General features: G+C 41.9%; 1 protein-coding gene and 1 non-coding gene across 2 annotated transcripts in view; one reads left to right on the forward strand and one right to left on the reverse strand.

Annotated features, from left to right (window-relative positions):
- The first annotated feature begins 908 nt into the window (after nt 1–908).
- On the forward strand, nt 909–980 carry trnaa-ugc. The gene has a single exon. It is a non-coding gene; the product is annotated as a tRNA-Ala (tRNA).
- A 3030-nt stretch (nt 981–4010) lies between these two features.
- The window catches only part of celf4 (CUGBP, Elav-like family member 4), a 536216-nt gene continuing 522241 nt past the window's right edge, over nt 4011–17985 (reverse strand). The window contains exons 13-14 of the mRNA XM_042335783.1: nt 17360–17525; nt 4011–4840 (exon numbers count right to left, since the gene is read on the reverse strand). Coding sequence (XP_042191717.1) covers nt 17398–17525 — 128 coding nt within the window. The 3' untranslated portion in view covers nt 4011–4840; nt 17360–17397. The remainder of the gene's footprint in view (nt 4841–17359; nt 17526–17985) is intronic.

Raw genomic sequence — 17985 nt, forward strand, 5'->3', positions numbered from 1 at the left:
GCGAAATGATTTCACAATCCAGAGGTGGATTTATTGTGTAAGAAAGTCTCTCGGAGGGGGAGGTGGGGGCTAATTCCACAGCCTAGTCAGTGGATTCTGGATGAAGGACTCTTTTAAGATTTGCAGCGATGAATCAATGCAGCAGGTTTTACAAGTGGGAAGATTAAATAACAACTTGCTTCATGAATGGAGGAAGACTTGATTTTGGATGGAGCAGGGAGGGGGCAGTGTGGTGTGAGAATGGAGGTTACAAATGATTTACTCCAGGGGGTGGGGCGATGGGGGATCGGTGGCGGTGAGAGAGAAGATTCACTATATTGATCTATGTTTTTGGGTACATTTTGAATGTTTGCTCCCTCCCTCTCTCCCTCCCTCCCTCCCACCCACCCACACCTTGTGCAAGGCACGTCTCAAAACGTACTTTTGGTCACTTTCTCCCCTCCCTACCTCCCTCGGATCCCACCCCCAGTTTAGATGCCCATCCAGCATTGTCAAGCCCTTTGAGATGTCCTTCCGACACGAAAGGCACTATATATAAAATATAACTTGCATTGTGTTGGGTTACAGCTCAGAGACTTGCTTGTAGTGTTATGAATTTGAATTCCTGTTCACCTTCAAAGCACACAGTCATCACACTTGTGCAGCGCTTTGAGACATCCTCCTAACAAGACAGGCACTATACACAATACAATACCAAATCAAATTTGTACAGTGCTTCTCACAACAGGAGGCCATCCCAATGTGCTGGACAGTCCAGGGTTTGCACTCGACCTGGGGATTGGGGCCAATGGGACGGGGGGTGGAGGGGGGAGTGAAGGAAAGATGACCAAAAAATGCAGTTAAAAGGAAGGTCTTGAGGTGGACCTTGAAGGAGGCAAGAGACAGGGCGAGTGGAAGGGGTGAGTTGGAGTCCTGTAGCTCAGTGGTTAGAGCGCTCGCCTTGCGAGCGAGAGACCTGGGTTCAATTCCCAGCAGAGCAAAATCTTGGGCAAATTTCCTTACTCCACACGCCTGATAATAATCCCTCAAAAAAAAAACAATAATAAATTAGTCACTTCAATCCACAACTGTTTGAAGGACACTGCTGTGCGCAATTGGCCCACAAAATATATAGTCAATTCACTTTACAGTATATTCTGTGAAGGGCTTTGAGACATCTAGAAGATGTGAAAAGCGCTATATCAAATGCAAGGACTATTATTATTAATGGACTACGGGATCGAGTTCCAGGGAGTGGGGGCAGATATGCTGATAGGCCGACCACTGATAGTGGGTGGGACGAGGGAAATTAAACAGGCTGGTGCCCACTGAGCAGAGGGAGAGACCTGCTTGGTTAGAGTTTGAGGAGATTGCAGAGATAGGGTGAGGCAAGACAATGGAGGGATTTAAAGGATGAGGATCTTGAATTCAATCCTCTGGGGGATGTGGAGCCAGGCGAGGATGGGAGTGAATGCAAGGCTTATTGTTTGTCACTGTATGTGGATGCATTCCTCACCGGTCTCCCCAGCTCCACTATCCCCAAACATATTCAGAACTCTGCTGCCTGTATACTCATCCCCTCTAAACTCCGTACTCCCATCACACTAGTCCTCACTAGATTCCTATCGCTTCCATCTGATTGTTTGTCTTCTGAATTCACTGCTCGCACACCTGGACTATTTTCACTGAGTCCCTAGTACAGAAGGGACATGGAATTGGGCTCAGAAGGACAGGCAGCTCAGATGTAATTACTTTAAGCAGAGTAGCAAATACTGTATGTGGAACAGGCTACTCAGGGAGCTTGTGGAAGGTCAATTCTGGCAGTAGATTCAAGAGGGAATTACAGAAGTATCTGGCAAAGATTTGCAATCAAAGGGTACGAGAGCAGGAGCTGTGTGAGATGCTGATTTGTTTTTAAGTGATTTTTTCTTTAACTTTGCGGTCAGCTGGTTTGTAAAGATCCCTTTCCGTTCCTGAATGTACCTATGTTCCTAAACTTTTTTTTAATAATAACAATCCCCGCATGTGCCTTGGCACCTGATTGTGTAGTCAAGATGGGTTCATAGGGTTTCACTGTGAAGTGTAGCGACTGTGTGCTTTGTGCTTTGAGACGTCGAGAAGATGTGAAAAGCGCTATATCAAATGCAAGGATTATTATTATTATTATCATTATTATGCTATGTTTTACAGACTGTATAGATCAATAACAATGAGTATTATGTCTTGAAACCCGAAACACTCTCCCTTAATTCCTCCGTCTTGCCCCTTCCTACCCCATTTCCAGCTTGCGCCAGAAGACTTTTCTTTTCGACTGTGCTTACAGTCACCCTCCCCCCCGCCCTCTGGCTCAGCGCCGTGCTCCACCACAGTCAAGCGCTCTGGGATGCTACCCTGCATGAGTGATGCTGTATAAATACAAGTTGTTGTTGTTGTAATGAACCAAGGCAGACAGACGGGCAGATTAGAAGCTCGCTAGCTTTCTGCGGCTTATTGCAGAATACAGCAGCGCTGTGGGTTTCTATAGCCCGTCTACAGTGAGTGCAACTTCACAAGGTTGAACGGTGCTCTCCGCCAGCAGAAAGATCACAGAATCACTTTGGACGAGGACGTCTACTTCGGTACATCTTACCTCATCCTTCCTGAAAACCCATCCCTACCGTCTTCCCAACAGGTCCAATAAGAAACCAAGCCGTGTTTTTTTTCATAAACTGTGCTTTATTTAGGGCTAAGCTGAAAAGCGTCATCCAGTACTTACATGAAGATTACAATGTTTTTCTGGTAATTGAGAGTGAAGAGAGCAGTCAGTCTTAAATGACTATATCCCACTCTGGTAGTAGGCATACAGCTCTTTTCATTTTTGTTTGTCAGTAAAAAATAGAACGGAAGCCAAAATTCTGGGCGATAAATTAGAAAAACAAAAGTGGAGTTGTTTTTTGGGGCCAGGGAAAAAATGTTCAAATGAAACTTTTTTTTTCATTGTTTTATTTAAAAAAAAGTCAACGAAGCAAGGGAGAGAGAGGCCAGTCACTCCGCTGGCATTTATAAATTAAATAAGGGCGGATAACCTCCTAAAAATACATACAATAAATAAGCATAATAAATAAGTAAATAAATAAAAAAATTCAGTTCCAGATTTGACGGCGATTAACACAGTGGATTTGTTTTTTTTTATGCTCCCTCTCAACTGCTCTGTTAATTCAGTTACCAAAGATAAATCCCGTGCTTTCATTTTAAATAGTTTCCTTTTTTTTTCTCAGTCAGTTCAGTAAAATTCCTACAAAATATGCAAATTTATTTACATGAAACAGAGACAGAACCTTTTAAACATTCTCTGTTTTTGTTACACTTCCTGTAAACAGCAGAGATTCTCTCCCTCGTATTATTATTAGTATTTTTTTAAATTTCTGTTAAGTACAGTATTGATATGATGTTCATTAACCATTCCCAGGAGTCAGGGCTACTTTTGCTTCTGTTTGCTCTGTCCCTGCGGGGTTTATTATTTTGTTTGCAAAGAGTATTTTTTATCATTAACTTGAGAGAGTATTATGGATGAAATTTTGCTAAGAGTTGCTCAGAGCACATCTTGGGTGATGTTTAAAGCCAAACAAACCTTGCATCTACTCCAGGTTCGTCTGTTATAGGTGGTGGTGTTATTGTTTTTTTGCTGGAGACTCGTGTCCACGATTTTTGCTGCAATGTTTACAATAGTTTTCAGGAATTTTTTTTGTTGTGTTTTTTTTTATTTTTTTTTGCTTTGTAAATTTTTTTTAAAACTTTTTTTTATATATATAGCTGGAATGATTGCAGTCAAAGATCTGCCAGTGTAATGCATCTGATCCCAATTCAGACCGCATCAGATAGATTAGCAGTTGGCAGTATATGAACTTATGCTTGTCTAAATTCTACAAAATTACAATTCTACAGGATTTTTTTTTAGCAGTTACGCTAACCTCTATTGTGTTTTTTTTTGCATTTTATGTCTAATTTTTTTTATTATTTTTATACCGGTAATTTAAAAGTTTTTTTTAAATTCTGTACAACTATTGATTTATTTATTTTGCTTTTATCTCGAAGGGAAGGGTATCCTCAACACAATGAACCATTTCCAAGCAATAATCCTATTTCCAAAATAGTCCTCTTTCTCTCTCTTTCTCTCTCCTTCTCTCATCAGTAAGTAAGTTTTTGTTTGCTTCCCCCACAATTTAAGCCAATCTGAAACGCTCCCTCTTCACAAAAGTTAACAGTAAACCATATGAAAACTACTTACTTGAATTAATGATACCAAAGTGCCTCTTGAAGTATCAAAGAGCTACAATCTTGCTTATTTGAAAGCAGTTTAAGTATTATCATCATTAATATTATTACTTTTTTTTTTACAATTCAAGATAAACTCTTCGGACTGTTATAGGAACAGCGAGAGAAGGACGGAAATCCATAATTTACATACCACTACAAGTCTGCAATAAAAAGTTTGGTCTTTTTGGTCCCTAAATACCTAAGGAATGACAGGTAAGATTCTTAGTGGCTGTTTACCATGTGCGCCCATTGCAACTGTATCCATGATAATAACAGGCACTCCTTATTAAATCCTGTTCAAATGTTTCTGAAAGCCAACTCGTTGCTCTACAAGCTCCTGACATCTTTTGTGTTATCTCCTTTCAGCCGTTCAAAACACCATCCTTCAGCAGAAGTCATACATTTTTTTTCCGAAGAGACTCAACAGTCTAAACAATCAGAGCAGTCAAGGTTAAAAGTCTGAAGAAGTCTTCAGCTTGATTGGCGTATGCTGATATGTCCAAAGGTTTATTTTAACAGTACTTTTATTATTGTATTGTACATGGGGTCCTCTCCAGTGTCCGCCCTGCAAAGGAAAGGCAAGATAGCTCGCATCAGACAGATCCTCGTAAAGTCAGGGAAAGAGCTACACCAAGACAGGTTTAATTTACCTGTCATCCAAAGAAACAGCACCCTGCTTTTTTTTCTCTCTCTCTCTACCTTTAATACAATACGCTCGTTACACCCTGCACAACTCACTTCTCGTGACCCTCCAGCCTTCTCAAAAGTGAGTGCTTTAATGTCTGAATTGTTGGGGTTTGAATGTGTGAGATCAGTCTCCAAAGAGAACGGTGATCGCTGCCTTTGGGGTAATGTGACCCTGACTGGCCAAGATCTACATGGGTGGAAAGGAAAGTTGTGGAGGCTGTACTTTGAATTCAGGGAGCGAGATAGTGTGCAAATGTGAATGGACCTGTAGTCTGCCTCGAGGAGAAAGGCAAGTTCATTGTTGTGAGCCAATTGTAATTTGAGGGAAAATAATAGATTTAAATATTTAAAGTATAATAATAATCCTTGGATTTGATATAGCGCCTTATCAGGTCTTTGAGAGTCTTAAGGCGCTTCACAGGATATACTTATATTTTGTGGGAGAAACCCAGCAGCCAATTGCGCACAGCAGTGTCCCACAAACAGTCGTGGATTGAGTGACCAAATCATTATATTTTTTTCAAAGGAACAAAATCAGCTCTATAGAAATGGCATAGCGTATTTGAGAAGGCTGGAGTATGTGAAAAGGTACATTCTAAAGTGTTAGCCAGTGACTGGCTAAGTCTTAGCTGACCACAAAAAATAGGGATACTGTCTCTTTAAGAATCTGCATTACGCATATTTTACAGACATATATAAAAAAAAGTTACAAGGCTATGATAAATATTAGAGGTAATGATTAATAATAATCAGATTTTGTTTTAAAACAAGTAAAATAATAAAAGATTTCACAGCAGTTCTGTCTACAGCTAGCAAGTCAGATTCCGCTTACAGTTATATCACAAGAAACTACCACTGTAACAGTCCACTCTAGTGGAAGTGTCATGCGGAATACCAATCCATGCTGGCAGGTTCCCCACACTGTTGGTTAAACAAAGAGCAAACCGTACACAGCTATCCAACAATTACAACAGCAAAAAAAACAACAACCAATTTCAAAGGACCCTTTTTCAGTTGCACAATAAAAGCACTTCTTCCTCTGCATGTTTTTACATACTACTGAAAATGAATCTGAAATTGCTGGAATTCTAAAGGCCCGTGCTGGCCATTTGTGTTTGTTCTGGTTTGGCAAGTTTGGGTCTGTGACAGCCAGCATCGGTTAATGGAGCCACTAAGATTTTCTTTATGCTTATGATCCTACGAGAGGCTTTCAAATGAAAAAGGCCCCCTACTTCAAAAAATCAACGAAAGAAAAAAAAATCACAATATTATCAGTGCAAAGAAATCAACCACACATCTTTGATAACAGTAAACCTGTGTTTTTTATATATATATACACATATATATTTATAATTAAAAAAAAGGATTGAAAATTCAATGTTTCATGTGACATCTAAAGAAGCGGGGAAATCAATTAAAAAACAAAAAACAGCTGACAGGACTAAACAGAACTCAAAACTGTAAATTAATCATTAATAATAATTAATTCTTAAAGGAACCAGTCGCAAGCCGCCAAACTAAAATGAGCACAGCAAAAAAAACAACAACAGTGTCAGCACACAGTTCAAAAGGCACATGTGAAAATGACTGGGCAGTCATCAACCGATACAACATTCACGAATAATGCTTCACGCCACCTCCACGAAACTTGACGGCATTGTCATGCAACCATCGTAGAGCTTGTTACATGACGCCATCAGATCACACTTTTAACTTCTAGTTGACGGAACTTACTCACTGGACTGTTTTCTCCATGTCATTGTTATGGGTACTTTTCCTGCAGCCTGAGACTGCGGATTATGACTGTCTCTGCTTGGGTTTTGTTTTTTTTTTGATCGAAATGACAAAAGAAGAAAAGAGTTTTTCGTTTGCGCAGTGGGGAAAGGCAACCGAACACAGCATCAGTCAAAAAAAAGCAATACTCGCAATTGAAAACAAGGAAACCAACTTAAGGAGATGGATGAGGCCTTGCAAAGAGACATGAGAGTTAATGGCACACACACGGTGAACAGTGAACGGGTAATGTTATGTAGGCAACGGATACTAAAAGAAATTGTGATTAAATGGATGGCGGCAGACAGACATTGGTTACAGTTCATCGACATTTTTCATTTCTCCCCCGTTTACAACAGATTCACACATAGGCTTGGCTAATGCGTCACTTTAACAAGTGAAAGAGACAGTAATTCTGCGTTGGGTACATCTGTCAGAAAAGTAACATTAGCAGAGACGCAGGAAATCAAGAACAAGAGGAGGCTGTTCATTTCCACCGAGCCTGTTCTACTAGTTTATTAGATCTCGGCAGATCTTTTAATTCCAATGCCACACTCTTCCACCAGTACCCCATTTGTAGCAAGTAACAACTGAAAGAGAATATTTCCAACCCTTTCTCCACTCCCTGAGACAGATCTTTCTTCCATGGGATTGGAATTAATGATAATAAGTCCTTGCGATTGATGTAGCGGCGTTGGAGGGGTTTGGCATTGGGGGGCTATAAGATCATCACCATGATAATTTCTCCATCATAGAGGAACTGGCTCCAGGTACAAGCAGAGTCAGAGCTATGCCCTCCGCTTTCCTCTTGGCACTTTAGCTTCCTTCCCAGTGTTATCTGAATGACCAGTCCGTTGGTCTGTGATTCACTGGGATTATTGAGAGATGTTCAGTTGAAAAGGCTCATAGATGACATTAAGAGTGACAATGTCTTTTTTTTCTCTATCTCCCTCTGTGTTCAGCCTCTCTGCAACTCGAATGCCTCACCAACCAGATCGACTCAGTACAAGGTTACAGATAAATAACCTGTAACCTGCTTCATGTCAATCTTTTAACCATAGGTGCCGATAAATTGGTCTTGTTTCGGGAGTTGTGAATCAAATCCCGATTCCACCGTCCACCCACCCTCGCTCAGTGAGGTTACAGAACAAATTGGGTCCTACCAAATGGTTTCATTTGCAAATGTTACAAACTAATGCTTATTTTCCAAATGTGTTTCCAATGCAAAAATGTGAGATAATATTAAGTAGTGAAGTGAAATCTCCCAGAGAATCAGCTATGAAAAGGGATTTAGAATATCTGAGCATTGGCAGCCCAAGTATTCCTGGGAGGCAACATATTCTTATTGCTAAGAATAGCCATCTTATCCCATTGTAAATATCCTTCAAGTCCCACCTCAAGACCCTCCTCTTCGACCATGCCATCGGCCACACCCCTCCCCTCCCTTCTCCCCCCCTGACCCCAGCTCAGGTCTGAAATGCTGTATACTGGCCAGCGCCTTGGGACGTCCTCCCGACGTGAAAGGCGCTATACTAATGTAATCTTGTTGTTGTTGTAAAGAAGTAGGGAGAATATTCCCTATATTTAGTGATCAATGTGACATGAACACCATGTTCCCCATACCCAATGATCCATTACAAAATAGAAACCTTAGTGCCTTAGTGCCCTAATGCTCACTTATTGATTCCAGTCTGTGATGCTCAACACCATACAGTCCTGAGGCCTAAAATTCCATCTGCTCTTGGCCTGAAGACCATTGCCTTTAGGTTTAAGATTGCACAGAATTTTGGAAAATTCTTAAATTCAGTCTCAATTTGGAAAACGTTTTTCCTCAGGTCTTTCTGAGAACTGGAGAAAATCAGTTTCCAAATTAAGACCAGAGCTCAGAATTTTCCACAAATTTGCACCATGTTACATATTTTGTAACAGTTGTTAACCGGTTGTTGGATCGCGTAAAACCTCCCCAAAAAAATTGCTCACTCAATCCACGACTGTTTATGGATCACTGTTTTGTGCGATTGGCTGCTGCGTCCCACTGACAAATACATAGTTAAGATCCAAGGTGAGAGTTGGTTTCTTGTGCAGAGATGTGGGTGATTGCATAATATGGATTGTACCAGTTGGAAAATCTTAGGGCAAATGTGTGAGTAAAGTAACAAACATTAAGAACAACTGCATGCTTTATGTACTGTGTATTGCATAACCTGCAATATCTCAACATTGAGTGAAGATGTTGAACTTAAAAGAAACTAACGGTCAGAATAAGGTGTGCAAACACACAGGACAAGCAAGAATCCACCAACCACTAGTGGGGAAATCACAGTTACAGAACTCTGTCTGAATATTTCTCCCAAATCCTTACTTCCCCGCTCTCACTAAAAGCTCATCTGTTTAAATCCTCTCTCCCGCTGTGTTTTACTCCGAGAGACTATGCTAAAAATAATCAGAAAAACAAGAATGACCACCTTGGGTATTGACAAACCTCTCATTTGTAAAGGATCCAGACAGCTATTATCCATTGCACCGTTAGTGCTGTGACTTAGACAGAGTAAAATTGGTGTTCAATGCGGGCACTTTGAAAACAGGAACAGCCCTCTGGGGGACTCTTACTGCAAACTCATTGAAAGTTCAGGAAAGCAGGTTTCTTTTAAGTAGACAGCGTCCCTTTATGACTGACCTCAAAAATGGAATGAGCCCAGCAATTCCGCCTGGCTGGTTTGCATGGGCTCTTGAGCCCTAACACAATGAAAAGGATCCACTAGAGAGAGAGAGAGAGAGAGGAGGGGGGGAAGAGGGAGAGAACTCTGCAATTTCTCTCAGAAATAGAGCAAGCATTTTTCACAAGATGTTCAAAAGATCTGTGTCGCACCGTGCCTTTTTGAGAGCTGAGCATAAAGAAGAGAGATGCGCCTTGTTTCTTCAGCATCGCTAACCTCTGGAAGGGAAATGTAACCTTGAGTGTTTCAATGATTACATCGGAGTCCACTGTGCATTGATTTCCAGCCGGGTTACATATAATAATATTAATAATAATAGCTCTTACGTTTGATATAGCGCCTACATTTAGGACATCTCTAGGCGCTTCACAGAATATACTGTAAGGTAAATCGACTGTATATTTTGTGGGCGTAACGCGGCAGCCAATTGCATGCAGCAGTGTTCCACAAACAGTCGTGGATTGAGTGACCAAAATATTTTCTTTAGACATAGTCTAAGATCACACTCCAATGCAGTGCTGGGGGGACTACTGCAATGTTGGAGGCAAAGTACTTTTGATTATGGGAAGGTGCACCCTCTCTTATTCTGTATTAAGCACCCCCCCACCCTCTTTCATTGCATGCTGCCCTGTTTAAACCCTCCCCCACCCCACTGTTGTAACCACTTTGTTCAAGTCCTGGAACTGTTATGATGGAACAGGGCAAATTTTCCGTCTTTTAATCACACACTTGATTGTACACTGAACGTGATAAAGATAGAAGGAGCCTTATTGAAATCAAAGTGGCAAGCAACCTTTAATCAGTGTCTTTCAATGCACTTGTTATTCTATTTTAAGTTCTCTTGCACAATTGAACTCAGTCACTCTTTCTCTGAGCCTTTTCCTATCGATACCATATACTGCATCAATCACTGCATGAGCAAAACTATTCCAAATCGTTAACAAGTCCCCATCCTCTAGGCAGAATAACTGCAGATTACAAACAAATTGGAGCTGAGGTACAGATCAACCATGATCTCATAGAATGGTGGAACAGGCTCGAGGGGCTGAATAGCCTACTCCTGTATTTATGTTTCTATGTTCCTATGTGCAAGAGATCTCTGTTTCTCCGGGACAGTCAGTTTAGTTAAATTTAGCTCAGGCCCATAACATAAGACCATAAAATGTAGGAGCAGGAGTAGCCCATTCTGCCCCTTGAGCCTGCCCACCATTTAATAAGATCATGGCTGATCTTCTAACCTAATTCCATTTACCCGCCCTATCCCCATATCCCTTAATCCCTCTATCCTTTAGAAATCTATCAACCTCAGTCTTGAATATGTTCAAAGACTGAGCATCCACTCCTTTTGGAGTAGAGAATTCCACCAATTCACTACCCTTTGAGTGAAGAAATGTTTCCTCAACTCAGTTCGAAAGGGCTGACCCTTAATCTTAAGACTATGACCCCTAGTTTTAGATTCTCCAAACAGGGGAAACATTCTCACGGCATCTACCCTGTCCAGACCATTAAGGATCTTATAGGTTTCTATAAGATCATCTTTAATTCTTCTGTATTCTAGAGAATATAGGCCTAGTTTACTCAACCTATCCTCATAGGTCAACCTCCTCATCCCAGGAACCAACCTAGTGAATCTACACTGCATCTCCTCTAAGGCGAGTATGTCCTTTCTTAAATAAGGAGATCAAAACTGCATACAATATTCTAGGTACGGTCTTACCAAGGCCTTATACAACTGCAGCAAGACTTCCCTACTCTTGTACTCCAACCCTTTTGCGACAAATTCCAACATAGCATTAGCCTTCCTAGTTGCTTGCTGTACCTGCATACTACCTTTTTGTGAATTTTGTGACTGGTGTACAAGGACACCTAAATCCATCTGAACACTAACACTACCTAGTCTTTCCCCTTCTAGAAAATAATCCGCTTTTCTATTTTTACTACCTAGATGAATAACTTCACACTTCCCCACATTATAATCCATCTGCCACCTTCTTGTCCACTCACCTAGCCTGTCTATTTCCCTTTGCATTCTTTGTGTGTCATCCTCACAGCTTGCTCTCCCACCTATCTTCATATTGTCTGCGAATTTAGATATGTTAAGTTCTATTTTCTTATCTGAATCATTGATATGGAACATGTTACGAGTTCCCTTATTTCTGTAACGTTAATTCTCAACCACAAAACGAAAAACAACCGAAGAAACAATTTTAATTAAAACTTTTTAAAAAAACAAAAACATTTTATATCTCCCTACCCAATCATCCCTTTTACCATCTCCGTCTCACAGGAACATTGAAACACAATCTACCCTAATTAATTGCAACCAAACTAATAGCCTTATTCCCTTTATTAGAGATTTTCCAAGATTCTGAACGCTCTTATATTTTAAGATAACGGCCCTAGGCTTAAGAACATGAGTACTCTAAACGCCTTGCAGGTGTTAGTTCACAGTGAACTTTCCTGCCTGGCTCACCAAGGAACCAATTTGCAAATGGCAATGACTCACAAACAGCCATGAAGTTGTTGGCCAGGACAAAGAGAGAACCCCCTTTTCTTTTCGAATAGGCAGAACGGACCTGGGCTTTTTAATAATTCTTTTGGAGGCAAGGGAGTAAATGAGCAATTGAGCTGAGAGAAATTGGTGTCGACCATCACCTGTAAATAGATCATTGCGATTTGCATTCAATCCATCAAATTTTTCCTGATCATTAGAAACCCTCATCTGTTCATTTCCTTCCTGGCTCCACTCGCTGTGCTGCTGACTTGCTGTATTACCGTACGCTTCAAGTTAATGAGAGCCATTTGTAAAACTAACACCCAACTCCTGTTCCTCTGTATCTCTGACAGATGTGCTCTTTAATGCGACTCATTCAGCAAAATCACATTACGCCCATGGAAACAGACCTCACATCAAGCACAGGTGCATTTAGCGACGGGGAGTCTGAACACAACAATATATGTTTGCCACCGATTTAACAGAATAATTTAATGCTCAAGTCGAAATCAGAATAGTTCAGGTTTATTGGATTCCATTATTCGGAGGCATCTGAAAGATTCAATCTCAATGCCCAGAAGGACATGCATTTATTTGGCATCGTCCCAGCTTTGTAATGTGGGGGCAATAATTCTGATTGACAATGTATGATAATAGAAAGTACACAAGAAAAAATTACCTTGCCTCCTCTCGTTCTGTTTAATTACAGAAGAGCAGCTGTACCAATGTACACAAATGACTTTCCTCCCTCCCCCAGAGATAAGATCCAAACTTTGGTGTTGCTGGGTGGGGGTATGTGATTACTGACTGTGAAGAGGTGTGAATTGGAAGCTTTGATGTTCTAACTATATGCACTTTATTCAGCTTCAGGCAATCCTCAATTAAAAATTAGATAATAATCCCTCCAAAAAACAAAAAAAATAATAAATTGGTCATTTTCAATCCACGACTGTTTGTGGAACACTGCTGTGCGCAATTGGCTGCCATGTTTCACCCACAAATATACAGTCAATTCACTTTACAGCATATTCTGTGAAGCACTTTGAGATGTCTAGAAGACGTGAAAAGCGCTATATCAAATGCGAGAATTATTATTATTATTAAGATCAACACAAATTTGTATTGACCGATTTGGTTTAACCTGTATCGCAGATAATTCCGGGGCGTAAAAGAACCAGAGGGGAGACAAGGAGAATTTTTTTTACACAGAGAGTTGTTATGATCTGGAACGTATTGCCTGAAAGGGTGTTGGAAGCAGATTTGATAGTAGCTTTCAAAGAGGAATTGGATAGGTATTTGAACAGGAAAAAATTGCAGGGCTATGGGGTAAGAGCAGGGAATGGGACGAGTTGGATAGCTCTTTCAAAGAGTCGGCACAGGCATGATGAGCCGAATGGCCTCCTTCTGTAAGTCTGTAATTCTATGATTCTAATTGCTGTTGTTCTCAACAGCTCCTCTGATCATTCTTTCTACAGTGCCTGGATGTTATTACTGCCTCACTCTAAAGACTCTCTCATAAACCAGAGAATCCAAAAACATTAAAGTTCCGAACTTTCTTGTCACTTCAGTTTCATGTCAAGAGGCACTCGGGGTTATACCGCTCTGTCTGGAACTAGATAAATTGTTGACAATTGTAGTATTAAGGATTATGGGGAAAGAACAGGGGACTAGGATTAGATTAGAATATACAATCAATTCACTTTACAGTATATTCTGTGAAACACTTTGAGACGTCTCTAAGATGTGATAAGCTGTCATATCAATTGCAAGGATTACATTCCACAGACCCACATATCAAATGCAAGGAGTATTATTATTATAGAGTAGATCGCTCCAATGAGAGTTAGGTGAGGTGGGTGTGGGGGGGGGGGGGGGGGAGTTAGCAACAGCTGACAGAAAGGGCTGCACTTTGCGGTAGGTCCTGTGAAGCGCTTTGAGATGTCCTCCCTCCCTGAAAGGTGCTATGTCAAATGTAACGATTATTATGGACTTAATAGGTCCTTCTATTGTGCAGACATGTTAAGATTTTCAGTCTCGAGCCAAATCGTTGCTTATTCAATGGGATTTGTCTCACTCAATGGGATGCATTTCCATCAAAAGCAACCGGGAGCTCACGCTAGTTGGTATGACTTCTGGTATGACCGGTAATGATTTTTTTTCAATGTCATCTGGCTCATACAGGAGTTATTCTTCCATTAGGAATTCAAGCAGTTCCCAATACTTCTCATGCCACATGAGTGATTATTTCCCCGTCCTGTTTATGCAGCAGTACACTGTGGCAATCTCGTACTGCTTCTGGTTGGGAGTGGGGGGAATTCAAGTGTGGCTTCACTTTGGCGCACCGCTAACAACAACAAGAAATTACGTTTGTACAGCGCCGTTCACATCAGGAGGACGTCCCAAGGCGCTGAACAGTCAGGGATTTGGATCCGAGCCTGGGATTGGGTTCCCAGGCTCCATCGCATCGCCCGTCTCCGCCAATACCTTTCCCCAAAAGCCGCTGAAACTCTGGTCCATGCCTTTGTCACCTCTTGGCTACTCCAACGCCCTCCTCGCCGGTCTCCCATCCACTACCATCCATAAAATCCAACTCATTCAGAAGTCTGCCGCCCGCATTCTCACCCGCACGAAACCCCGCTCCCCGATCACCCCAGTCCTTGCCAGACTGCACTGGCTGCCTGTCCCAGAGAGGATCGACTTCAAGATCCTCACCCTCGTATTCAAGTCCCTGGACTCCTCTGTACCCCCCTACCTCTTTGACCGCCTCTCTCCTCAAAACAGTACCCGTTGCCTTCATTCCTCCAGGTCTGGCCTCCTCCTCATCCCCCAAGTCCTCCGCTCCATCCTTGGCAGTCGTGCCTTAATCCACTATGCCCCGAGGCTCTGAAACTGCCTTCCTCACTCCCTTTGTCTCCCTCCCTCCCTTCCCATTTTCAGGTCTCTGCTGAAGACCTTTCTTTTCGACTGCGCCTTTGGTCACCTTCCTCCTCCTCCCCCTGGCTCGGTCCCGGGATCCGTTAGTGTAAAGCTCTCTGAGACGCCGTCCAGCATGGAGGGCGTTATATAAATCCAAGTTGTTGTTGTTGTTCAGAGGGCAAGGAGGACAAGCAGGGTAGGGGTAGGACGGTGACCTAAGGTGCGGTCGAAAAGGAGGGTCTTGAGACAGGCCTTGAAGAAGGTAAGGGAGGGAGCGAGGCAAAGGGATTGTGGGATGGGGGCAAAGAGGCTGAATGGTGGGGCAGCTGGATGGGGACCATGGATCAGGCCGGAACCCGCTGAGCGGAGGGAGGGGACAGGTTTATATGGCATTAGCAGATTACAGAGGTAGGGAGGAGCAAGGCTGGGGAGGGCATTGAAGGTGAAAATTTCAGGCTAAATGCTGTTACTGTAATGATCACAGCCCTAAAGGAATTCACCTTTGTTGCTGTACTATCTGCTTCTTTTAAACGTATTTTTTAAAGTTCGGCTGCACAAAACAGTCGGTGTCACACCCACTTCTTGAAAATCTTGACTCACGTCCTAAAGAAGCAGTGACTACAGAACGTTCTGAGGGGTAGCGAGACCCTTAGAGTGGGTGTTAACAATAATAATCCTTGCATTCGATATAGCGCGTTATCATGTCTTCGAGACGTCTCAAAGCGCTTCACAGAATATACTGCAAATATATTGACTGTATATTTCATGGGAGATGTGGTGAGTTCCAACAGAGCTCATTGTTCCATTGCCACCACAGGTATAACTTGTGATATTCAAAACTTACAGTAGCTGCAATTTGGACGGGAAATGCTATTTTTAATCATTTAGTTTGTAATAATTGCAAAATGATTTATTACAATTTCCAAAAGCTGCCAAAGCAACTTGCTGTGATTATCTCAAATTGGACCCCAATCACAATTCAATTAGTAAACTCCTGAAATAATGAAACTCCTGATATGATGAAATTTATATTACAAAAATAATAATAATCCTTATATTTAATGTAGCACCTTTCACGTTGGGAAGGTGCCTTAAAGTATTTCACGGGGCTTAATGTGGAGCATGTCTTGTAGGCAAACTCGGCAGCTAATTTATGGAAAGCAATGTCCCACAAACAGCCATGAAATGAATGACCGACCGATTTTATTTGGGAGATTGTTGACCAGGACACTGGGAGAAACTCCCTTCTCTTTTTGAACAGACGGGACCTCGGTTTAACATCTCATTCGAAGATGGGCACCTCCATCAATGCATCACTCCCCACACTGCTCTGGAATGTCAGCTTAGACTATGTGACTCACGAAATGTGGAGCTGTTTATAGGTCTTTGATGAGGGACAAGCACGTAGCACTGGTTTTAAGGATATGCTTCAACTGCGATTTCTGCTCAGCTGATAAACGTTCCCTAAATAAGTAACAACGAGAGTTAATGGGAGGAATTGTGTTTAGGAATGTCACACGTTTACATGCATTGGTTTCTGTACAAGCTGTTATCAGCTGTGTAGCCGCTCAGTCAGCTATAGGAAGCTGATTGCCGGGGCTTTGCTTAATAGCTTTGGAGTAAGTACTGCTCTGTTAATAACAGCTGATCTATTGAACTGGACTGCAAGAGGAATGGCAGGAATAATAGAGTCCATGTAGTCATTAACCTCGCTAACTACCGAGTTATATTGTCCAACACATCAGTTCCTGCAAATGCCCCTGGTATAATGATACAGAACAACTAATAAGAAAGAAATCATTTACGTAAGATCCAGGACCAGAAATGGGTCATTAATTGTTCAGTTACAGCTCTTAACCAACCCCGGCCAAAACACACACCAAATATCCGCTGTCTGACCCAATCACAAGTGCTTTATGCATGAGCTTAACATCCAAATTTGCCCGCCCCCGCCCCCCTCTTATGAATTCGCACATCGTGAGCAACATTTCAGACTATTAACAATTCTGGGTTGTGAGGCCTTGGGATGGAAATACACAAGGGAAAGCTGGTATTGTGGACACCCTGGAGGAAATGATTTCTTCCATTCATCAAATGGTCCAATTAAGGAACGCTCTGTGGATTTCAACATAATAGGACCACTAACACCTGAGAAAACATCCCCAGGGAATGAATTTACATCCACAAGTCCTGACTGTAGCTGAATACGTTATCTATAGGTTCCTTTGGCTCTCAGCCTGTTGACTAGCAAAAGGAACCAATAGCGACCAGCTTGACCCGCATTAACAGCAGTCTCTTGCTTTGGTTAAGCGAAGACTGCGGGAGATTTTAGCTTTCCAATCGAATCTTGAGTAAAGTCAGCATGGAATTGGATCCGTTTCACACAAATGACAGGCACTGGGGGTTAAAAATGCAAACGGTATTTTGCTAAAACAGGCACGACTGCAGCATAGACGTGATACAATAATAAAACACCATCGGTAAGGCTGAAAATTACCTGTAATAGCTCTCAGGTCTCAGTTCGGTTTCAGCGGTTCAGTAAGGGCGGTTGGCATCCTTTGGCCTCTTGAGTTGTACTTTCAGCCTCTTCATGCCGATCTGAAAGCCATTCATTGCCTGGATGGCAGCCTGGGCACTGGCAGGATTGTCAAAACTCACAAAACCTGCCGAAAACATTAGTTTTACAACTTCGTGGGCCAGGAAGCACCAATACAACAATTCATGCTTGTATGTGTGGAAGACCTTGCCTTAATCCTTTGCCATCTCCAGGCTATTCTTTCCAGGAAAAAAAAGAAAACCACTTGAATGGAAATCTTTTCTGGGGAGGACAAAGAGTTAAAGCTCCGAAGAGTTCAAGTCCCACAGCATTTAAAAAGCGTCATTTACAAACATGTTTCTAACAACCCGTTGCCTAGTAATCACACATTTTTAGATATAGGATGGACCAAGTTGACTTCTGTTGTGCTTTCAAAACTCACCCTCGCCCTCTCCTCCTCTCAAGGCCTTACCTACAGTCGGACCTGATTCAGATAAAAGCAATGCTGCCAGCATCAGAATTCAGATCAACATTTGTGCAAATCCAGAATTCTTGACACTTATTCTGCTTGTTGTAATTTGAGCTGC

Source organism: Callorhinchus milii, unplaced genomic scaffold (genome assembly GCF_018977255.1).
Source record: "Callorhinchus milii isolate IMCB2004 unplaced genomic scaffold, IMCB_Cmil_1.0 Scaffold1, whole genome shotgun sequence".
Taxonomy (NCBI): Eukaryota; Metazoa; Chordata; class Chondrichthyes; order Chimaeriformes; family Callorhinchidae; genus Callorhinchus; species Callorhinchus milii.